Source organism: Lipophrys pholis (genome assembly GCF_963383615.2).
Source record: "Lipophrys pholis genome assembly, chromosome: 17".
NCBI lineage: Eukaryota > Metazoa > Chordata > Actinopteri > Blenniiformes > Blenniidae > Lipophrys > Lipophrys pholis.
Window position 1 is genome coordinate 7,798,545 of NC_137643.1, and position 25,319 is coordinate 7,823,863.

At 43.5% G+C, this 25,319-nt stretch overlaps 1 protein-coding gene across 1 annotated transcript; it reads right to left on the reverse strand.

The window, feature by feature from the left end:
- Nucleotides 1-399: 399 nt before the first annotated feature.
- LOC308122800 (TGF-beta receptor type-2-like) lies at nt 400-25,319 on the reverse strand. Its single transcript, XM_080484890.1, has 7 exons — nt 24,881-25,319; nt 20,781-20,922; nt 19,688-19,878; nt 14,503-15,278; nt 12,800-12,941; nt 4,024-4,148; nt 400-1,632 (listed from the first exon to the last, which is right to left on the reverse strand). The coding sequence occupies exons 1-7, from the start codon at nt 24,954-24,956 to the stop codon at nt 1,453-1,455; spliced, it is 1,632 nt and encodes a 543-aa protein (XP_080341016.1). The 5' UTR covers nt 24,957-25,319; the 3' UTR covers nt 400-1,452.

The following is a 25,319-nucleotide window of genomic DNA, read 5'->3' on the forward strand; positions in this document are numbered from 1 at the left end:
TTTGGGATCTTCCAATAGAACAGAAGGAATGGGATGAGCTGTGACAAAGTGGACTTCACGTAAAAACAGAATCCATCCATCAGTTAATCTCTTTCAACTTTAGAGGAGTTGATCCCAGCAGCTGTATTTAGAGAAAACCTTCGCGCAGGGAGAACATACAAGCTCGGCACAGTACACCAGTATGCAGCCAAGGCCTATTTCCTCTACAGGAACCCAGAGACACAAGTTAGTGTCAATCTAATCCAACCCACACTTCTTACACAGCGATCCATTAGTGTTCATGTTGGCATCAACGGCAGCGGAGGACCACCTCGCGGAAAAAAACAGTCAGGAGGAGCGGAAAGATATCAGAGAATGTATGAGCATTAAAAAGTAAAAGAAAAACACTCCAGGGCAACAATGAGTACAATAACATTTTTAATAATGGCTTTACATTTTTATACAAAAATTGCTTTGATAAGATGCTTTTTGAGCTTTGGATCAGAGATCTCTTTTCTGAAAAAGAAGTCTAGCTTTAATAACACATGGGCAGCGGATTGGATCCTCCACTTTAGAGCCCTTATAATACATATCTCTATTCTCTTTTGTTCTTTTGGTCCGATTGATTAGACTTTCCTTTTTGGATCTGAGGCTCACACGCACACACACACACACACACACACACACACACACACACACACACACACACACACACACACACACACACACACACACACACACACACACACACACACACACACACACACACACACACACACACACACACACACACAGATATATTTATACAAGTTTTCTGCTCCTTTCAGCCTGATTTTGCTATCTATAACTTACAGTTCATAGTCCTTGAGTTATGATTTCACCGTTGCCAGCACATTAGCGGCTCAGCTGGCTTTCCTGTTCTTTAACCGAGAGTAATTTCCATTTCACACCAGACACTCCACTTCCATCTCCAGTCTTGGGAGGCATTGTCATCCGGTCCCTTTGACATTCATCCAGGACCAGCTGGCCACCTCGGAAAACAAAGGATGCAGCTGAATACAGTATGGGAGGGATTTTAGTGTTGTAGTTTCCTAACATTTTTTCATTTCGCCGTTTGATCCCTTTTCATAAATAGGCACAGTCCCTTTATTTTCTATACCTGAAATGTTGTCCAAACAAACAAAAGAAGAAAGGCACTGAAAATATATCACTTGTTGTGCATAGATACTTTTAAAGTGCAAATGTTTTTGGTTAAAAAAAAAAGCTTTATAATGGCGTCTCCCTGTTTGTTCTTGACTTGGTCCTGATGCTTGAAGTAAGTCTTTTCCATTTTCCTATGCATGGTTTTCCAGTTTGCTCCTCTGTTTTAGACCCAAGCAGACAAACGTGCTCTGGATTGATCTTTTTTGGTCCCAGCTGCCTGCTTGTGATCCCTCAGCCAGCCTGTAGGGGGCAGTGTCCCTGTAAGAGCATCTACTTCTCATCCACCACACAGATCTCTTCGGGGATCTTCTCCTCCGAGTCGGAGCGCTCGGACAGCTTGTCCAGGTACTCCATGTCATCGAAGCGCTCGGCAACACACTGGGCTGTGAGACGGGCCTCGGGGTCGTGGTCCCAGCAATCCTCTATGGAGGCACACACCGTCTGGATGCCCTGCGAGGGGGAGCAGCGGACCACAAACACAGTCAGTCAATAAGATCGACTTTGAGCAAGACTGACTGAGAGAGAATAACGTAACCTTGAGCTGAAAGAGTGGAAACCCCTGTGTGGGTGTGGGTGCATATTTCAACCTATCTGCTACTCCGTGGTATGAGCTGGGCTCTGACTAGAAGTCACCAAAGAGTTGGTCAAAAATACACTTTACTGAAGTAGGGAGTAGAGAGACTTCAAAAACAAAGCTTCTGATAAAAGTAAAAGTACTGATTTAGTAAGAATTAACTCCACAAGTAGGATAAAACTTAGAAAGTGTCATTACTGCATTACTATGTAATGCGATATCGTCAGCTCGAGCACTCTGTATCGCAGTTTTAAGTCAGGAATTAAATTGTAAAAACAAAAAAAACAACCTTATAGAATCGAGCTGATCTGTATATAAAGCACGAATGAAAGACAGCCTTCAGTGTTGATAACACTCACCTTAATAAGAGTGTAAACAGTAGAAATTACAGTTTTGTTCAAACGTAGGAAGGAAAAGCAAAAAAACACTCAAGCGCAGAGACTTAAAAAACATAGTTCACCTCGAACTGAGCAACAGAATCTAATCTAAGACCTTTTAGGGTACTTTCAAGACTTACTTTACTTATTCACTATTGCAACATTTTATAACCAGTAACATTTATTCTATGACATGTTTGTTCCATATATTATTATCTAAAATTATAACTAAAATATAATTTAGTAAAACTAACTAAAATATACAAATTTCATGATTTATAGCTTTAAAAATTTGTTTAAATGTGATGAGTTTCTCACTGGTATTCTCTCAATAGTTATACAATGGTTTGGTTATGTAGTTTGTAATCTGTTAAAAAAAAGTGCTTTAAATATGCATTAGTATCTGGATTTATGGCAACTTACATTATCTGATGTGTGCAACATGAGTAAAGACGTTTTCCCTTCTTTTACTTAAAATAAAATCAACTAGAATAGACTTAAATAGAAATAGAAAACATGTAAGCAGATACAATTAGACGTATCTTCAGATGTCAGGACTCTGGAGCGCCTCCCAGAGTTTAAAGACTCAAACTGGCCTGAACGAGGATGAGAGAGATGTGACAGGAAGCTGGTCGCCTTCTTCCTCGTCCTCTCTTTAGAAAGTAGGATCAAAGACTTCTGGGGTTTGACAGTTTTCTTACTTGTAATTGAAACAATCCCAGAAGAGTTTTCTTTTCTCAAGTACACAATTTAGATGAAAAGTTCAAACGTTTTCCTGCATTGTTTTATAAACAAAAAAAATAAATAAATCTGCTGACGGCCTCAGAGGAGCAGGAGCTCAGCTTAGGAACTGGTTTTGTCATCAGGTCTGGTTTCAGCCATGTTCATTTCTGCACAACTAATGAGACAAAACATTTGAAGTCTGTAAATTCGAGCCAAATACGAGGCCATGCCATTTGTATTCTTGCAGCCTTTAGACTATTCACAACAGCAAAGGGCCAAAACACAATATCATTAATGATTTAAATGCAAAGTTAAAGTGTCAAACCCCATTTGCTTTTTCACAAATTTCACAAATCCAACATACGCAGCGGCAACGTGATGTAGCGCAACTATTTACTCATGTGTTTGTTTCTTTTGACCGACTCACAGTCGTTACTCTTGACAGAACGTGTTGAAACACAATCACTTCTTCAACAAACTGACTCTGGACTGTGTGAGCAGACACGCACTGTGTGCTGACCGCGTGATTTTCCCCCATGTGAAACTTCAAAAAGAAGCGTGAGGAGTCCATTTGTCGTCCACGCGCGTGGGCACGCCCTGACAAATAAACGCCCGCTTCAACGGAGAAGATGGCTCCGCTTTTCTCTTGATTTGTTTGATTATATTGCAGCCAAAGCGAACAACACGTGTAAAATACGATTTCAAACAAAGAAACGAGTGCTGCCAGCTGTTTTATCTCCCGCGGTGAGCACCACTGGCTGCTTGGAATCAAGCTCAGTAGAATTGACTCGAGGAGCGAACATGTATGTTTGCAGTTTTACAAGCGAACACTGTGTGAAGAGGTGATCAGTTACGCTGTTTAACTTTTACTCACTACTTCTTATCATGATCAAAGAGGGTTAGGGTTACGTTACATGGATGACATGCCTGCAAGTAAGTCTTTGATCTCCAATTTCCTTGGAAAAGCCCAAAATCTGTCAGTAAACTATGCTGATTATCTAAAATTCAAATACATTTGTGAAGGTTTGAAACTAAATGGGACAATTGGCCGAGCATTTTGCACGTGTGTGTGTGTGTGTGTGTGTGTGTGTGTGTGTGTGTGTGTGTGTGTGTGTGTGTGTGTGTGTGTGTGTGTGTGTGTGTGTGTGTGTGTGTGTTGCCTCTCACTGAGTGGTTGATCCAGCTGTTGGGGATCTCGGGTCGTCCTCTGTCTCGCAGAACGCTGTCCTTCATGCTTTCTACACACGGGTGTTCCCTCAGGTTCCCAAACGGCGGCTCGTACTCTTTCACCTCTGCACAGAAATAACAGGAAGGTTAATAATAATAATAATAAAAACAAAAATCAAACGGGTGAGCTTTGACTCTTCTTACACACGGGCAGAACGTTTTAAAAGCAGATCCCATGCAGACACTCGGAGCCGTGTTGAACAGAAAGGCGAGATCAGATGGCAGTGCCCCATAGCGCACACATCAACAACACCTCTCAAAGGATTCACTGTGCGCTCCAAATTAAAACTGCAGGTTGCAAACTTTAAATAGCACCGAAGCAGCACAAACAACTGAAGACTCCTGCCCTGCTGATAGAAGGGCCGAGGGGGAGATTTGCTGAAGAGAAACATTATTATCACATTTTTTTTACCCACAGCGTCGGTGGGTTTAAAGTATCTCAGCAACACGGGCTCCGGCTTTTGTGTCGGCTCTCTCGCACAACAAAAATCCAGAGTGCTGGCCGAAGGAAATTTATCAGTGGCGTTTACTCGGGGCAGGATTTCAAAGGAGGTGGTGTGGAGGGAAGCGGTCCGGACGCCGCCGCCGCTCCGCAGCTTCCAAAGAAAACGCATCTCGGTATGAATTAACGTATCCGCCGAGTTAAAAACAGCAAAATCTCTTTCAGCTTTTCTTTGAAGCGTTGGAGGTCTTGGAGGAAGAAAACACACATCAGAGAGATTTAAAAAAAAGAAAAAAAAAAAAAAAGTGATTTGACACTAAACTGTATGAGCGATGTCGGAGTTCATAATGACTTCAAAAACAAATGTTTGTAGTGATTAAAAGAAGACCACGATGACCATGGAGGCTGAGATTCCCACAGCGTTTTACCAAAAGACTGAAAACTTCTTCTTTTAGGGCTATTTTGGAAACCTCGACCGTCAGTCCCAGTGAACACAATAATCCCTCTCCCGTGTGGTAATAGCAGAATACTTTATTCACCCAGAAAGGCAAATTTGAACATTTGAAGCACAAGCAGCACATTTAACTTTGCAAGTTTCAACCTGAATAACATACAGCGTGCTGGGGGTGCTGCAGAGTATTATTGGATTTCTTTGTGCACTCCAGAAGTCAAAATGTGACACAGATTTGTCTGTGTGCATTAGAACATATGGAAGTATCATCACTGTAAGTAAAATGTTTAGGATGAGACCAGCCGACTCTAAAATAGGTAAAAGATGGACCTGCACTTCAGTCTTCAGAAAAAGCAATAATAGAGAAAGTCATGAGTTTCTTTCACTGCATTGTCTTCTATTTGCGTGGAGGCTACATTTATCTAATTAGGCCAAGAAAAAGCTCTTTTTAAATCAAAACAATTCATATTTTCTTTCATAAAAACCTAGAATGTTTTTTTTTTATCCATCTAAATGTGACCTTTGACCCTCCTGAAAACTAAAGCCATTCTTTATTTCATCATGTTAAATTGTTCTTTCTACTTCCTCTTTCTTTTCTCTTTGACAAATCTTTAAATGAGTTATATATTTATTTTCTCAGGTGGGCAGTGGTGACCCTTTTCGCTACGGGAATCTGATAGGAATAGAAGAAAAAAAAATATATAGATATATGCAGTGTCAATCTTTATGGTGGCTCATTAAGAACATGTACATTGATTTTCACATCAGTAGATCTGCTCTGTGAAATGGTTAGCAGAAGACAGGCTCCTGGTGTGTAATTGTGTCTCTGTGGGTTTCCTGCCGGCGTCCTCGCTTCCTCCCACATTGAACACATGCAGATGTTGAATAAACTACGCCAAAGAAAACAGTGTCACTGATCATGTATTTAGCTGATAAAGTAGTTTTAGCGCGCACAAAGGCAAACTGGATGAAGGGGGAAAAGTGCCGAAGCAGAACAAAGCAGACCGAGCCGGAGGCGGCGAGCCGCTGAGTAAACTCTCCAATCACAAGGCCCGCGTGTGTTCGCCGCACGTCCACCGACTGCTGCAACATGAAGACAATCACTTCCAACCAATCTGAGGAACCGAAGCAAGTTTACAACTTGTAATGAGGCTCATCTGCGAGAGTGAATCATCCACTTGTTAAGTATAAAGTTTGCAAAGCTGGAGAAACCAAACAGCTTCACTCCTTTCAACATGTCACCAAGGAGCTGACAGGAAGTTGTGAAGCCTGTGGACAGGCCTCCCGAGTCCTCCGGGACGCAGTCGACTGCAACACAGGACTCCGCTCACATGCTGACACTTCCTATTTTCTGCAAGCGAAGTAATTCGTGTTTTGTCCTCAAGCTGCAACGAAGCACCGCGTCAATACTGAAGAGAAACTCTGACAGATGTTCCTCATGTATTTATATTGTGGCTTTTCTTGTTTTGACAGAGCCACAGAGTGTATAACTTTAATTCAAGGTAGTATATCCACTCTGTAAACTGTAGGCAAACATGCTTATGTGTTTAATCCAAACAACAGCCTCCAAAAATATGAATCACACCACTGAGCAGTTTGCAGTGTAAACAAAAAGAAATCAAAAAGTGAATTCCAGGATGGAGAGATTGCCCGATCCTGCCTTCGAGAAGAAAGAAGAGAAGATGGATTTTCAAAGGCAAAACTTAAATTAAACTCTGAACAAGCAGAAACGATTGAACACACAACACGAGGAGGAGCGAGGGCTGCTGGGGTTTGCAGAAGTCGATGCCGCCTATTGACGAGGTTTCTGCCGAGCCGCACAACAACTCGGGCACAGGAACAATGAGGAACTTGCACTGTGTGTCGCACAGCGGCTGACACCTGGTGAATTCTGCAATGGAAGCACATATTTCATCCTCAATGTCTATTTTCCATGCCACTTGTCAGGCATGTCTGTGGAAACTGCCTGAGAATCTGCAGCCAAGAGAAATTTAGCTAAATTTATCTACTGCGCGGTCGGGAAACGGCTCCCTTTAGAAGATTTGTGATGTGCACCCATGACAGTACAGTCGTTTTTCTCAGTCAGTCAGTCTTGAGTGACAGACTAGGGTATTCATGCAGTCAGAGACAGCATATAGAGATATTGATCGACCCATACCAGCAACAATAAAGGTAATATGCAGAACTGTGATAAGTACAGGGGCATAAAACTGATCAGGGAATATTAAGTCATGGGAGCGTGTGTGACAGTGGGGAAAGTGATGGCTGGAGTCAGAAACCTCTTTTCTTTCCAACATCGATAGATCAGAGGCTTCTCAGTGGTCTATGGCACGAGGGGATGTAGGTTATCCCTTCTACTACATTACCGACTGGATTTATTTGGATTTCGTGGCTGTAGAATTGTGAGAAAATGTGTTCACTTCAACCCCGTTCGCCACAATCCCTTTCACTTTAAATATCTGCAGTTCTGAGAAGCCAAACGTGAGACATGATCCAGAATATTGTCTGTGGTGGAAAAGTACTATTGTAGAAAGCTACATGAATACGTGCCTCTGGATGAGAAGCTCCATTTCTCTGCATTTTTTAATTACTAATCTGTATAAATACTTTTATGACCTACTGTGTGCCTTTGATATTACAAATGATCAGCCTCCGACTATTCAGTTATATTTAAAGCACTTTTTGACCAGTTTCTGTTTATTCTAAAACATTACAACACTAATATCTGCACATTTCACATTAAAAATGTTTTGGCTGTCGCGTGATCTCCTTCCAACTAAACCTGTGAGGCAATAAAAGAAAAATACATTTCCTTGAAGATAATCTTGAGAATATTCATTACTATTTTTGTGTGTGTTCGAAGGCAGTGTTGGCTTTAAATGTGGCCTACATCTGGAGAGTGGGTGTACCGTTCATTCAGAACCATTGATTACCAACACTGTCAGTGCGATCTGCAACACGCTCTCTCCTCTTTGAAAGGGAAATACATAAATATGCAGGCTAAAAATCATCCCGACAGCTCTTTTATAGAGAATTTTAAGCTGTGAAATAAGTGCTGATATTCTTGTTAAAGAGATAATTTTATCCTTTGAGTACATCTGAAAGCCTTTCACCATAACTAATTGACAGAAATTGGTTCTCCGGCTTCCCTATTTATTTATTTATTGAGGAACGTGTGCTTTCCCCCCCCCCACCCTCCCACCTTTGATTGGACCGAAGGGGCGTTGGATTAAGTCGGAGTGGGGATAAATGGGCGGAAATGAGAGAGGGGACGGTCGAGGCTTAATGAGCGGAGGTAATGAAGTCACATCTGCTGGAGACGTTAAAACTGCTCCGGCTTTAAGGAGAGTGCAGGCTGGGTGGAGAACAGCGTGACGGCTGATGCAGTTGTGGTTAGATGAGAGAAGAGGAAAGTTCCAAAGATGGACAAACTTCACAGAGAAGTATATTAGAGGGGAAACCCGGGAATATTATTATAAATCTTTTTTTTAAGGCTGGCTATGGATGATGGATGATGCAGATGACCGAACAGTCTAAACACTCGCCAGTCAATATCTTGTTTCGTACGCTTTTCCTGCTTGTCCTCCAGCACTTTTGTCTAATTACGCTCTGCAAGCACAAACACTGAAGAAAAGAAAAAAAAAAAAAACAAACCCTAAAACAAAACAAACTGAAAACCCTTCACCTAAACACATAAATAATGCAGGCGAGCCAATCCAGAGTTTCAACAATGAATTGTTCTTGGAAATAAATTAGTAATGTGATCACAATAACATTGTCTGTCTGCTGAAGTCTGTTAAGAGTCTGGAACAACAGCTTGACTAATCCACTCCCACCCGCCTCCGCTGGTTCTCATTAGGCTGCGGCGGCTGTGACACTTGTTTTGTGTTGTTAAAATCATGCATTACAGATGTACGCGAGTACATCGCACTTAACACAGCTTACATCGTGACATATGGCGACTTATGCTGGAAGCTTTTTCTGCTGATACAAGCCCCCGGACCATTGAAGAACCCCATTAAAACAAAAACAACTATTTTTGTTTCCTTTGAATGCAACTTCAAGAAAACCAACTTGGGCATGCACACCATGTTCCTAATTCATCCCCAATCAAGTGGTTCTGCAGACCAAAATCCGTCCCCGAATGCGCGGCTGTGGCGGACGCCTCCCACACACAAACACACCGCACTATTAGGCCCTCCAGTTCTGAGGAGGTTAATGGTCTGACATCTGGAGAGCAGCTGCCCCTCGACTCTCCTCCTCTCCGGTCGAGCCCAACCTCTCCCTCCAGGGACTGAAAGCGTTCCTCATTCCGCAGCTCCACGTCCAACACTGCTCCACCATTATCTCCGCCCGCCCCGGGAACGCCCTCACAGCTTCTCCTTGCTCTAAATCTGGACCAGCTAAATTATACAGGAGAGACATTTTAGGGCACGGAGGCAGATATATATATTTATATGTTACCCAGAAAAAACAAGGCCCTAGCCTCGACTCCAACTTGTTCCTTCTCTCACTCCAACTTCTTCCCACCCCGTCTTTGTAGTCCTGGAAGATAAAGGAGGCGAACTGATGGCTCATGGCTGGCTGACTGGCTCTGCCGACAAAACGGCTGTGTTCTTCTTGCTTGGCGGATCTCAGATCAGACCGCGGCCTCGGGAGCTGTGACAGAGTGGGTATGTGCCTGCCTGCGCCGATCAGACATCTGTCTTCCACAGACTCTCGCACACAGGCAGGTGGCATCAGAGACGAGAGGAAACCAGGGCTTTCACCTCAGTCATTATAACGACGCCCTGGGATGTGTCACACTTGCTTTTGTGAGTCCGTGTACAGATACGCTCACACTCGGGTCTCATGCGAGGTGACTTCTCAGGGAGTCATGAGTGACTCACCCACCGTCGGGGACAACTTGGCAACCTGAGGGAAAACAACAGGCCGGCAGACTGAAAGCTCACAACTCTTTCAAGCATTATTTGTTGGCACATCGGCTTCATTGTCACGCTGCTCAAATTCCCCACCATCAATGCCAGACCTCCGCCAGCAGGCCGCCAGCGAGGCAAAACCAAGCATCTCATCAGAACTTTTCCCCCTTTTCCTGAGGGTCTATCAAGGTGGGGAGGCTGCCTGTTGTTTGTACAGTGATTTAACCTTTCAGCACCACGTCTCCTTGAGTTTTGGCCATAATCAGCTACAGGTTTCACCCCTCCGCTCGTCTCGGACAGCTGCCAAGTCTGGAAAACGGGGACTGAGACGTGACGAACGCAGGAACAAGTACACAAACAGTGTCCCGGCGGTTTCTATCTTTAGTGCCGAGGTGTGACGGGAGCCCCTCTTCTTCCCCCTCTGGAGTAAATCTTCTCATTCCAGTCTGTCTGTGTCTGCATGAGTAAAGCCGCACGGCTCGTCTACAGCATTGCGCTGGAGTGGGCGAATAATTAACCGCTGCCTCCCCTACCTGAGGGCAGGGAGAAAGAGACAGACTGAGAGACGGGGAGAAAAATGTCGAGTTGAAAGTGTGGGGCTTAGACGGAGGGAAAGGCAAGAGGGTTCCTGCGCAGACATTCATGGTAGCTGGAGTCTAGATGAACATGAAGTCATGGAATAAAGAACTCATGAGTAGAAAGTCAAACGGATAAAGGAGGATGTGGGATTGATGAATGAGGCTGTTGTCCATGAACATTCCCTAACATCCCTCCAGTCAGAACCAAATGACGCCACAGTAAACCTGGATTTATTTAGTCTTCCCTCCCAACATGTGTCCCGCCTGCCCTGCTCCCAGGAGACAGCAGCTATAATTCGGTCTTACTGTATATAAGAGGACACATCCATGCGAAAAAAAAAAGAGTTTCGGGACTGTGATTTTTTTCCCTGAAAAACAGGAAATAGTTTATTTTCTTTTCAAAAAACATACCGAAAGGCATATTGGGAAGGAGAGGCACGATGGACGAGGGGTCACACTCGGCTGTGTTCTTACTTCAGAGCACTCTTGGGCAAACTAACTCCGCAGTAACTTTAAGGAGCTGTGCCTGGGGGGCGATCGTGGGGGGGGCGAAAGAACAGGAAAACTCTAAAGTAGAAATGTTCAGACCCAAAACCCGGCTTTCAATCACAGCTCTGACACAATGGAGACAGACGCAGTCACAGCAACAAACGGGACCACAGAGACACCGAGGGGAAGTGAGAACAAATGGCCGACTGTCGACATGAAATACAGCTCGGTGGGCCGCCTTCACATAATCGCCCATTGCTATTATTTGCACATATCCTGACCTTGTTTTCGCTACTAAATGACAAACACAAGTAACGCTACATTAGTTAAGTGAAGGCTGATCCTTGGGACTCCTCCAAGACAGATTGCGAGTTTGACACTTTTAAATTTTGCTCCCGCTGTGACTAATGTGTCGCCGGCGACTCAAACGGAAGTCCTTCTGCACAGTGTCGCACATTTATTCCTCGGACTCGAGGTGGAGTTGTCCGCCGAGCTCCTAATTGGGTGAGTCGATGTGCTTGCACTTGGTGAAGGTCAAAGCGAGCGAGGCGCTTCTTTTTACTGTATTTCTGAGGATATTTATTTTACACAGGCTCCAGGGGGAATCTCATCCATCAGTGCTGCTATTGACTTCCTATAAAAACTCTAATAAACTGAGGAAATGGTGACTATCTCGATCGAATGCTGACCAAAGGTCACAGGTAATGTTTCATGTGCGTACAGGATTAGAGGTCAGGAAGACATAACTTGTCATGATTGAGAAGAATAACGCTTTTTCTGAGAGATAATGGCAGTAGTGTTGTTTTTTCTTTTTTTTTTAAGACATTACTTTATTTGTAATTAACATCCATAATGCAATAGCAATTTGGGAATTTATTGTTGTTTGCACCAAAAAGTTTCATTAAAATGTGCTTTATAGAGATTGTACTTGTTTTCTTTTTTAGTAATTGTTGTTTGCTTTTTTTGTAAAAAATATAAATGTTTTCATCATGTATACTTTGCACCACAACAAAGAAAAACTTTAAATTTGAAATTAAAGGTTATTATGGCACTATTTTTACCAGTAAGGCCCACACAAGATGAAATTATAATATGTTTGATACCCCTGAATTAAAGCATGTCTAAACGACATTCCATCTGCATACAGATAATCTCTTGTTGCAATTCCTAATACAGCGTGTATTACTTGAACTTTAAATTGCTTATGCCACTTTTTTTTATTTTATGACAAATTAAACTAGTCAAAGGCCGATCCAGAGGGTCCCGAGTGAAATACTTTTTGCGAAACAGAACAACAAAACAATGTCTAATATGTCAATTAGTGAGTTTTAAAGGTGCCGGCAGGCAGATTTTAATAGCTTTGGACAGAAATGTGGTGTCAAGCGTCTCATCCAACTTTACGTATGTTTGCTCACACTTTTCACTGAACGATTAAACAAAATTCCGGAGAGGAATTCATCCCGTTTTCTTCTCAGTGTGAAGTATTCCTCCCGAGGCACAGCTGAGCACATTAAAAGTTAAACATTTACTCACAGTATCAACCACTGATGTTCCCTGTCATTGAATAATTCATTTGAAAGCTTCATTCGTCACTTCACTTGCTCGACCTTAAGGGCAGACATTTTGATGAAGCCAGTGGAGGTTTTGAGAAGTCGTTGCTGTTTTGGATGCGATGTGATAAAATGATGTGTGATGAGCCTTCAAATCAAAGTATTTCGTCAGACTATAGTGTAGTGATGTTTCCTATTTGGATTTTAAAGCAGCTTTTCCTTCCATTTAAAGCGACTTAACAAGTTCACACAGTATGAGAAGCGTAAAATGTCTTGTATTGCCTTACCTCCGATTGCACTGCACCTGGAGATGATCTCCCACAATACGAGAGCCATGGAATAAACATCAGCTTGTTTAAAAGATTCAATGTTTTCAAGGTTGATTCTGGATTCCAGGACCTCTGGAGCCATGTACCTGGCAGTGCCCACCTGTGAGGGAGCAGACAGCGAGGATGAGGTCCAGAGTTAAGACATGGCCAAACACACAGAAATCTTCACTTTTACGTCATGAAATGTCCGTGTTAATGTCTTTACCAAGTATAAAAGTAAAAGATTCGTGTTGCGTGTTTACATCACGAGGGTTTGAAAATGACGTCGATTTACACGGAAACGGCAGATTTGCTGAAAATGCTGTCGTTTTCAAGTCGGGCCTGAAAAATTGCGTTTTCCAACGTTTCCACGGAGACAGATTCAGAGCATTTTTGAGAAGTTCCCAATCAGCAGCTGTTTTGAATAAGTTCCATGGTCACTGACTCCAATCATTTGAAATGTCGCTGTGTAAACTGACCCCCCCCATAATGCGTTCTTAAATGATATGTCGTATATCTTTGAGCCAAATCAGCCTTGTGTTTAGGAATAAAGAGAGTGGGAGAGCGATATGTTTCCATGGTAATGTATGTGTGCACTTTGTTCTTCAGGCGTTTTTGATAAGTTATATCTTGTGCATCTATTTTCCGAGAGATATTTTCATACGGGGACAATAAAGCCTCTGTCATGTAGTTTATTGCGCCTCGATGGCAGCCATCGTTGTTATTGTATGAAGGCAGCAAATCATGCTTCGGTGAAGTTTATTCGACGAGATATTACTTGATATTCAAACCCTTTATGAAAATGCACTGACATGCATACTAACATATCAGGTATATTGGTGCAAAAATGAAGAGATTAATTACACAAAGCTGTCAGAAGACACCTGAAAACTTCACATATCGTTACTCCTCCTCCTCCGAGGACCACTAATGTGTAGGACTGCTTTGTGTTGCTTAACTATGGTGCAACAGCAGTAATTTTCTTGAGAAAATTGTGGTAAGTACAACATCTTAAAAGAAACAGCAATTTAGCCGCATGATACGATGCCAGACGGTCATTTAGTGCAGTTTGTAGTAAGATGTCAGCTCATATTTATCGGCATCAAAACACATTTGATGTGTAAAATAATTGGAAAAACAAAGGTATCACTGAGCTCATCAACTAGATGCTTGTCTTCACTTAATTGCCACCTTGGAAAATGTGTTCGCTGGCGCTTCCTCCAAATGCATTAAGAGCATTACAATGCATTAGGTGTGCTGTGCAGCACTGGGTGAGGCCTCTTCATAATGACTCAATTTCATAACAGAGTGTAATGTAGCCCCGGCCTATTACAGCAATGTAATGAGTCCATTAAGAATCAATCAAGCCTGTTTGTCTTGCGACTATAATAAAAACAACAACCTAAGAACACCATCAGCACTATTTCTATCAGCACTTTCTATCTGCAGCCAAATAGTTAGAGACCTCGGTGATGAAGATCGGGATTGAAAAGTTTGATCGATGGCGTGGCTCTTTTTCAAGGACTGATGAATGTCTTTGAGTGGCCTATGTCTCAAGAGCAGGCACAAATTATTACAAGATTGTTTTTTTTCTTTCTTTTTTTTCATTTTTAATCTCTAAAGGGATCAGCAGCCAAGTGGCGCCAAATATCAAAGCAGAATTGAGGAGCAGAGAGCGTTACCTGCCCGCTGTTGGCCAGCTCGTCCACAGACAGAGTGTTGTCCAGCCGCAGCGCCAGGCCGAAGTCGCACAGGCAGCAGGTCAGGTCACCCTTCACCAGGATGTTGGAGCTCTTAATGTCCCTGTGTGCGATGGGCACCTTGTAGCGGCCGCAGGGCGTGTGGTCACTGTGAAGGTGCGCCACGCCGCGGGCGAGCGAGCTCCCCAGCGTCCACAGGTCGGGCCAGTTGATGATGTGACGGCTCAGGTACTCTTGGAGGTTCCCCCGCGGCTGGTAGGCCGTGATCAGCCAGTACTGCCTCTGCGCCTTCCGCTCCTCCGCCGTCAGGAAGTGCAGCACGTTCTCGTGTCTCAAGTCCGCGTCGGAGAAAATATCCTTCTCGTTCTTCCAGGAGGCATATTCCTCGTACGTGAAAATCTTGATGGCGACCGTCTCGAAGCCCTGCTCCTCGCTGACCGAGGAGCCCTGCTTCAGCTTGGCTTTGTACACCTCCGCGAAGCGTCCTTTGCCCACCTGGACGTCCAGCTCGATGGGCAGCAGCTCGGTGTTGTGATTGAGGTTGTTGGCGTGCGTGGAGCTGCTGTCCGAACCCTCGTCGTCTATGATGATGGCGTGAGCGTCGCTGAAGTCCAGCGGCGAGCCCTTCTTGCGTCTAGAGTGGGCTTGGCGCTGGCGATAGACCCGATAACAGTAGAACGAGGTGATGACCACCACAGCCATCACCAGGAGAGGCACCAGGCTCACTAAGATGACCGCAATCACCTGGAAGTCCATGTCTGAGGAAAACGGAATCAAGACAGAGATGATGATAGAGATGAGGAAGATGAAAGAGATTTAAATAAATATACTAAGAGAAACTACCAAATAATGGCACTTTTTCTCGTAACATCAAAAAAAACTGAAAGACGGCCCATGAATTTGAGTTGTTGCACACAGAAAAGGTGAAATTGATTTTTATATGACACTGTCAATTCAAATTGTAACCCGAGACATCCGCGCTGATGGATTTAACGTTACCATTTAGTGTTATTAGTGGAATCACCTCACGTTATAAAACAGCTTTTTTTCTAAATTAGAATGACTCTAAATTTGCCAAACTAAGCTATGTTGCTACTGTAGGCAGCCACTTCTCACTTGTGCCGTTTATTTAGTTGCGTCTATAAACTTAAAGCAGCCTCTCACAATATGAAGCAATAAAAGTCCCATTGCTCCGGGGGCAGATTTCTATCAGTGTCTAGTTAAGGAACAAACGCAGCCCCTTCGCTGTGGAGCGTCGGCGAGGTATACTTAGCGTCTTTACCGCAATCTTCTCGTAACCCCCGAACCGGCCAACCGTACATTGTGTTTCTTTATAGCGTGCGTCTGATTCTTATGATTTAGGGGGGGGGGGGCGTCTGAAAGCAGCCACAGCTTTGTGGAACAGAGAAAGTTTATGCCCGTGCTGTTTATGGCCCACTTTTTTGAAGTGGCACTCATAAAGTGGGATCTATAAAAAGAACATCAGCAGACACAACACGTTGGAAGAGAAAACCCCAACCGAGCCCCCCCCCCCCCCCCCCTTCCCCAAGTGGAGGGAATTCTAAATTTAAATCATTTATATGTAGTCTCAGCCAGACGGCGGCTCACTTTCTTAAACAATTACAACTCGACATAGCCGCAGTTTTATACAACGGTTGAGAAAAGTGTGAAGGCTAAATGGTTTCAGTTCCCATTTAGAAGGAGTTGAGAGGCAGGTTGAGATCAGGGTGGACGACCGCTGGAGAAGCCATCTCGTCGAATGCCAAGCTTCGCCCTCTTTTTTTCCTCTCTCTCTCTCTCTCTCTCTCTCTCTCTCTCTCTCTCTCTCTCTCTCTCTCTCTCTCTCTCTCTCTCTCCCCCTAAACAGGAAACCACATGTCTGAAATGCAGCGCAGGGCCCCAGACGGTTTGTTTTGGTTTTTTTGTAGAGTGAGGAGCTCGTTCTCACAACAAACCTGACACTGTGCCTCCGGGGCTGACTCACAGCTTCGCTCAAGACTTTACACTCTTATGAAATATTAAATGTTAGGTCTGAGGACTCGGGGGTGGGGGGTGGGGGTGAGGGGGGGGCTATTTTAAAACACCTCGAATTCAACATCGAGAAATTAGTTTTCATTTGGAGTGTCGCTCATCAACAACAAAATATAGTTTATTGGAAACAAGGTTGAGGTCTCACATCTGTAAGCCAAATATGATGATTCAGAGAGGGGACGCTTCTCACAATTTATTTCATTATATTACAATTTGTTATGTTTTTCTTTTTTTTGTCCTCACTTGTCTGCTCTTATTAAAACTTTATTATAACTTGTCTTCTATTATTCCGATTGTTTTTTTGTTTTTTTATGGAGTTATGTAACTGTTGCCTGTGGAAAGAGTTTCAAACCCCTTTTAGATTTTAGACCCAAACATGAGCATCATTTACTAGAGTCTTTCTATCTATGTAAATCACATCATTATCCCAGTATTAAACATTATGGTGTGTCTCATTTGTGAGGCATCCAGATGGTGACTCAGCTGCATTTTACTAATAATCCAGCCAGTTTTTTTTTCCATCATCTTCTGTCTCCCACCTCTGTATCATTACTGATTTTCTTGTTATTCTCTGTCAGTCCCAGCAACTCAACGGTCGGAGGGGTATCTGATGGAGATTCTGTGCTCCTGGCTAGTGAAACGACCAGTCAAATACGCAACATGTACCACCAAATTCGCAGTTGGCGCCTACCCATCAGTGCCCTTAACGTTCAAGTGAATCCTGTTTCTTTAAGGTTGCCAGGCAACCATTCGAAATCCCACAAACCTGTATTCAGTCAGAGCGGAGTCTATATTTATGTGGATTAAACAAACAGGGTATCCGATGTTAATTAAAGAGCATTCGCTGTGTTGTTGTGCAGGCCTGGTGTAGAGACTTAATTCAGCTTCTTTCACATGGTTTCCAGTATTTATGGTAAACTAACCTCCTGGCTCCACTTTCATACCAAATGAACAGTTGTATCCTGACTAGTCATCAGTTAGGCGAGAGTAAGAAAAGTTAACTACAAGCTGGAATTTAAACACAAGTATAAACCAGGACTTTGACTTTTAAAAGTTGTACCCGAGTACAAGTCTACTCCGGCGTTTGCTGAAGAGAAAAAAGCTGGACCGGACGAGCAGCATTTACATACGTGGTAAAAAGAATGGTCATTTATGTGCAGGCTTTTAGTTCCAAAGTACATCTTTTCGTTCTGGCAAAAATGTTCCAGTAAAGAGAGAAAATGCTTGTAAATGCTCCTTGGAGTGGACCGCTGGTTGGCAGCTGACATAAGAAGTACATTCATCTGTATTTACTGGTTGTTGCCTTTTAGTTTTTTCAGCTGGAGCTCCTTCATTACAACACCGTCTCAGAGAAGTTACAGAGTGCATACACACACACACACACACACACACACACACACACACACACACACACACACACACACACACACACACACACACACACACACACACACACACACACACACACACACACACACACACACACACACACACACACACACACACACACACACACACACACACACACACACACACACACACACACACACACACACTTGTCAAGTGAGCGAACGTATTTCCATGACGTGGTTCTTCACTCTGCAGATGCTTTCAATTTGGCTCCCTGTGCAGAGCCGGGCCTCGGAAATGTCCCTCACTGTTATTGTTGCCGGGACGCTGTAGTCAAAATACTTGTGATTCCGGGGCCAATGTTGTAACGGGAGTCGACGAGCCGACGTCTCCCGAACCTGTTTTTCATCGCGTCATCTGGAGAGCATCACAGAGCACACGTGGGAGGGTTCATGCGTGAAGTCTTACATGACACGCTGATGGGAAGTTGCCGTAATAATATCGGTTAACCCGAAAATATGACGTTATCGTGCAACTCTGTGGGAGTTTATTCCTTACGACTTAATGCAGTCCTGGTACACTTTAAAAGGAAACACTCTGGAGTAAGATAGATGCAGCATCCGGGGGGTATTTCAGCACCTAAAGCTGCTAGTTACGATCTAAAGAGCGGGTCAGATGTCTCTATGAAGGGATTCATCGAAAATTACAGGCAGAGTCTGCAGCTCTGAGGAGCATTTAGCATGTTTTAGTTAACTGTTTTGGTTGTACAGCTTGCAATTTCATTGTTTTGGTTTAATCTCAACGCTCTCATCAAATTTATTTCCATCGACAGCAGGGAGCTATTTTCAACAGGCTTTGATAGACCCATTGTATGCGAGTTGCCAGGCGCCGAATGGCAGACAGACAATGTTTCGACCTGCTGGTTCCACATTCAGAGAGCAGAGAGTCGGATATCTCTCTCAGGACGGGATGGAACTGGTGGATGGATCAGATTAGAAGTCAGAGAATAGCTCCTCTCTTGGTTTTCATTTGTTTCCATGTTCTCCATCTCAAATTTGCATCCAACGTGGGACTTTTTTTACTCGATGACATGTACTGAAAAATTAAGAATAAATTCCCCCCAAAAATGTGATTTCGGTTTTTTTTTTTTACACAACGTGACGTGAATGTATGCATGAACGGGTAAATGTGACAAAAGTTAAATCACTGGAAAGCACTATATAAGTGAACTCCATTTACCATTTTCAATGAAGCTGATTTTTATCTAATATATAAAAAAAAAAAAAACTAACTAACTAACTTCAAAAAGGTAGTAAAAAGGGAAAAAAACCCAACATCTTAATTATATGTGTTTGGGAGTTTTACTCCCAGAAATATTCCAATCAGTGTGCCTCAAAGGACGAGATAAAAGGTAGGTCAGACCTGAAGATGTGTAAGAAATGAGTGTATTTTTAAAGAAACTCATAGATCACATAGGCCAAACATTGGTGTCGTGATTCGTTCTCTCACATCGCCGTTTTTTTTTCCCTTCTAGAAGAGTAACTCAGTTTTTGAGTTACACCACTGGTGTGTGAGTCTGTGTGCGAATATGATTACCAACCAAACGATATGAGATGGATGAAACCAACATTTTCATTTTACGATCCAGACAACACAACGAATGTCTCTTCCATCTGCAGGTGATTGTAAAAGCGTTTTTGACATTATAATGCCATATGTTGTTTAAGACGCGTGCATTTCGACTCATTCCGCTTAGTATGAAACAAGACGGGACCGTTTAACTTACGGGCATTAAAAGAGATGTGCTCGTTACACTCGTCCTCGGAGCAGGAGCAGATGAAGAACTGTGAGCCCATCCCGTGTCGCTCCTTCATTTCACATTCGCTGTTGTTGTAATCCTCCAGGACCAGGCCGTACAGCTTCTGAGCCGGGTTGTGACACACCGTATCAAAGGTGACGTTGTCATCTTTCTTTCTCCTGGGAAAAACGCGCAGAGAAAAGTCTGTTGTTTATCCTCACTGCGTTATTTGTAGTTTCTCATTTAGAAGACTGCTTTTTCAGAAGTCGGCGTTGTTATGCAACAGAGAGGTGAGAACAGGTCTTACGCTGTGCAAATAAAGAATGTTTCCTGAATGATGCAGTGGATGGAAATGGCATATTTGTCTCTTTCAGCAGTCTGCGGACTAAATATTATGTAAATGACTCCAACACTGAGGTCAAAGCCAGAAAACTATGAGATTCTGAAATATCATTTGAAACTAGGGAGAGAAAAAAAAAAAAACCTGAACCCGCACAAATCTCCATTTTTAAATTTGCTGTCCCCGCTGGGCAGCGCTGGGCAGCACTGGCAGGGCGGTTATGAGAGACATTTTAAAGAGACGCTGCTGTCCATGTGCCATTAGCTTTGTGCTAACCTCAGCTCATAACAGGGCCGCTCCGTCGCTAATATAATGAGAAACAGCAGCGCGGCCTTAAGCTTTTAACACCGGCACAAATCTGCTTCCTGCTGCTTCTCACATTTGGCGTCAGATTCGATGCTGATGGGTGGTTAAGGTGCTGGTGCGCCGCCGTGATCCAGCCAACTGTTTTCTCCGAGCAGAATGCTGACTGACAAAGCGTTCAAAGGGAAAGGTCACTTCTGGGAAGCAATTTTAGAACTCCGGGGAGGAAATTGTTCCTGCTTTTAATAATGCATCGAGCCCTCATATCCTCACTCCTGCGTCTATGCTGGAATGATGGAATAATAGGCGCGCTAAATATTACGACACAAAGAAAAGCAATAGAGACATGCTCATATCGAAGAACGTGAGGGTACAGAATGATAAGATTACACACACACACACGAGACACAGATTTTCTCCGGAAAGCTTTTCACTCACCAAATACTGACACACACGTCGTTGTCGTGGGGGCAGATGGAGGTGATGTCGCAGCCCACCTTGCAGGTGCCCTTCCCGTTGCAGTTGGTCGCCCGCACGTCACAAAACTTACAAAGTCTTTTCACCTTTAGTATCACGGCCTCTGGGAAACCAAAGAAAGGGGGAAAACAGTGAGCGACTGTGAACTTTCAGGAGTCTCACCACTCTGTTTTGCATGTTTGAAAATAAAAGATAAAACAAGCTGTTATTTTTATATGGACTGACCACAGGAATATGTCATCACAAGCATTTCTAATCCTCCCAAAAAGAGAATGGTTTAATTAAAAGGGAGGGAAGTCTTACGGAATTTGCCTGTAAGTCGAAGCAGATATTCAACATGACCACAAGAAAATCCAAAGTATTTCATCCGACAGGGGCGGACACATTTTTTTCCCCCTGGGAAGTCTAAACAACAAGAGCACTGTGCATTGGCATTCGCCTCCTTCGGACTTGTCGAGACTCGACTTTGCCAGCAGGCAGACCCGTATCACTGAGACAGACGGGGTTGTGTGATGAGAGCCTGTGGGTTTGATAATCATCTGAGGAGACAACTGCCAGACAGGCAAGAACAACAAACAGAAGGAAACAAGGATGCGTCTTCTTGCAAAGACGTCTCTAATTTGTCAGCCCGATGAGTCGGCCCCACATCTAGAAAGGTGTTGTGCCAACAACATTTACCATTATCAAACAAAAAAAAAGAAAAGAAAAGAAAAGTGGGCTGACAGAAATATGCGGGTGATTAATTGGAGAAAAAAGTGACTTTTTTTTTTTGTGATTCTCCAAATATTGTCAGATTTCAGTTTGTCTTTGCACTGACAATAAACAGAAATCAACCGCAAAAACAAGCTCAACTGGAAACAGACGGGAGAAATGTGAGCGACTTGTAAGGTGAAAAATCTCTTCGCTTCTCCAGTATAGCTTTTCTAAGAAGGGAGCGCTGCCTGCCACATAAAACTAAGATTGCCATGAGGATCTTGGAGCTATAATTACTGGAAATGATTCAAAAAGAGGACATTCCAAAATGTCTCAGGATCAATATATCACCGGTGGCTAGAGGATCATCTGACAAAAGAAAAGTCTACATAACACGGAAGCAAAATAGTTTGATGGAGATGATGTCTCGTTAGGCCTCCCGCCAAGAGTCTGTGGAGTAAACAGAGAATGAGATACGAAGGCTGGATTCCCACACAGCAACAGCTTGATCACTGTACTTCTTCCAGATTGCTGTGCTGAAACATAACATACACACCGAAAAGAGAGACTCGAATCAAAGACGGAAGAGTCTCATGTGATGTGCTGCTTCAGTTAAGCCACATAACCACACGTCAGATGTGAGCTGCCCGGCTGTGCATGTGCACGCCGCGCTCGACCCGCCTCTACCATCGGAGCGCGATCGGCCCGAGAGAGAGAGTTGACGTGCCGTAGCTCAAAGACGGCGAAAAACACGCAGAGTCCATGATGCATCATGAGTGACTTGATCACGTGATCAGAAAGGGAAGTAAAAGTGAAACGGTGCGTCTTCATGCAGACAGTGAAACGGTCTGTTTGGGATCCGCTTGCTTCTGATTTCACAGCGGTTCTCACAGAGAGAGGTGCGTGTGTGCCTTGATGCGTGTGTGCTTAACCTGGCACAAGAATCCCACTGTGTCAACTCACCCTAGAGTACAGGGTGGGGTTAAATCTGCGGCTTGGAGAAAACGAAATACTGTACAGCCGGCGGTGTGAAAGAGCACCACAGGCTGAGCGCTCAACGTCAACATCTTCCTGTTTCTGCCGCCTTTCAATCAGCCGGCGACAGACACTTTCACAAGAAACTATCAGGAAATTGCAGGCAGATATTGCTTTCTCTCTCCCCCCCCCCCCACACACGCGCACACAAATAAAAACATCAAAAATATTACACCTGAACTTCCCGACTAAACCTCGCGACAGAGCAATTTCTAACCTTGCCCGGCGGTGTTGTGAGGTGTTTTGAAGTAAATCAGCACTGAGGGGATAGGCCATGCCCGAGTGCCAGTGGAGGTAGAAAGGTGCCTGAGCCCAAGTAATTATATCATTAGAGCAGCTCCTCAGAAAGAGCATGTCATTTAAACCCAGGAGGCGGGCGATGGAAGGGATGAATGGTGGTAATTGTCACCCAGGGCTACATATAATTGCAGAGAGGGGGGAAACAGGATTAGGAGCAGCCAAAGCCACTTGGTGCCATTGGGACTGAGTCTGAGATGGATGAAGGTAAAATGTGTTTTTTTTTCCCATGGTGGGGGGCGGGGGGCGAGGAGGGCTGCCAGTCCTGTTCGCACCGTGGCTGCACATCAAAGAATGCAGATGACCCATAAGGAGGACACTAAAAGCGGTGACACACAACAGGCGACGTCCTGAAAGCTGCACATAAACAGATGAATCTCCTCTTCTCACTCAGAGATATTGTCCTGGTACTTTATGTTTAAGTCATATTCAGAATTTAACATCATTTTTTTTCCAACTTGTTGTGCATCGGTTTGACGATATGGTTGTGTGTTTACGTATTTACACGCAGCGGCCACGTCATTACGAACACTCCTGCAGTGCAATGTGATCCAGGGTGACACCTGTGGCATTCATTCTGCTTGTACAGAGGTAATCATGTTCAACTTTGCTTGAGATAATCAAAACACTTCGCTGCTTGTAATTTACACTGGTGATAAACAGAACTGCATCATATACATGGATCGTATATAGTTTGACCAATGAGGGCAAAATATTACAAACACCTGTCGACATTATATAAGTGTTGTACCTAATAGAGTAGCTAACCAGTGGGAGTATCTACATGTATATTCAAGTAAGGACGTATATGATACTGTTTGTAACTGTATATTGTTCCCTGTTTAGTCTGTTTTCTACTGAGGCAATACAGTTCAGCATATCTTGAGACCATCAAATAAGTTTTATTCTTTTAAGGATATAGTTGAACCTGACTGCTCCATATTGAGTTTCATATGATTCTGCTTTTCTCATTTTAGTTAAAGGGGGAGGTAAAACTATTAGAAACACCTGTCAGAATCATTGGCAGGTGTTTATTGAAAGACTGTTGTAGCCTTCTGGGACAAGTTAGAGAGAGTGTGTGTGTGTGTGTGAGTGCGTTTCTATTAGTTTCAGTTGTTAAACAGGAGTATTAATGGTGCTTTTAAGCTGTAAAGGGTCTTTGACCTTTATGAAAAGCACTTTAGAAATACAATATATCGTTATCATCTTTATGCACGTGTACATTTATTTCTGTAAATGTGGGTTTAGTTTGAAGTCGTGTTGAGCTGGGCGACAGAACCATGACAAACTGTTCTATTTTGCCCCTTCTCCAGTATGGAAATCCTCAATGCATAAAGTTTACGGCAAAGGGTAGCACTGTAACTGTTTATAAGTGCACCTAATGAACAGACATAAACATGCACTCACGTGTATTGGTGTTTATGACAGAGTCACTTTTTGGCAGCTGCTTTCAACTTAAACTATGTTTTGTAGAGGGAATATAGGTCACTTTAGCATGAGATCATGAGAGGAATGGTTTTAATTATGGAGGTTATTGACGTGTAATTGAGCTGGGCTACATTATTGTCAAACATGTCTATTATTATTAACACCCCTTGCATGTGAAATGTTTAGTGTGTGCGTAATAATACTTACTGTGTCACTTATTAAAAGCGGCGTAACAGTAAGACTCGAAGTTACAAATGCAGAAAAACAGTTTAAAGTTGTGTATTATATAAATAAAAGCAGTTAAAACTACATATTATTCTGTGGATTTGTATAAAAGTGCTGCGTAAAGTTTGACAGTAAAATTTGCGTAAAATTCAAAAAGCTGCACTGGAGTAGTTTAGTAAGCCAACGTGTCTTTTGCGACTGTTCCGAAATAAAACCACCTGTGAGAAACTTTTCTATTTTCCGAAAAATAAGCAACTTTTCCACATAGTAGCAGTTAATACCAGAAGGAGAGTAAAAAAAAAAAACACGACAAAAATCGACGCGTTTCTTACGACGCGCATTTCACAACTTCTTTCTGCGGAGTTTTAAAAAGTTGGACTCACCCGCCTCCTCCCCGAGCAGGACGCCACCGAAGAGTACGAATCCCCAGCAGAGGAGAGAAACCCGGAGCAGCTCCATGAAGACCCGGACCACACGCTGGCCTCGCTCATGAAGTCCCCGGGACGCCTCGGACCGCGGCCGGGTTGGAGGAGCAGAGGACGCGGACGTTTCCTTCGGTTCCGCCCGCTGCTGCGCCTTCACAGCTCCGGGGCAGAAGAGGCAGGATAAACACACACCGAGGCAGGACTTGCCCTATATGACTCACAGTATGTGCGCTCCTCGTGAAACAGGAAATCTTCCGAGGGGTTGGACATATTTCTATACTTTCTTGTCCTTCTTCTTCCTGCGTCGTCCTCGTGCGGCTCACACGGTCCTGAAACATGTCATTAGGAGGCAGACACCGACTTGAAACGACTCGCTCTGAAATAACTGGAAAACTTC

What these genes read in the sequence shown, in the direction of transcription:
- LOC308122800 (XM_080484890.1), bottom strand. Translation starts at nt 24,956, where the DNA reads ATGGAGCTGCTCCGGGTTTCTCTCCTCTGCTGGGGATTCGTACTCTTC. An exon ending in CCTGCTCGGGGAGGAGGCGG is followed by an intron (nt 20,923 to 24,880) that starts GTGAGTCCAACT and finishes TTGGTTTCCCAG; the next exon opens with AGGCCGTGATACTAAAGGTG. An exon ending in GCACATCTCTTTTAATGCCC is followed by an intron (nt 15,279 to 19,687) that starts GTAAGTTAAACG and finishes CGTTTTCCTCAG; the next exon opens with ACATGGACTTCCAGGTGATT.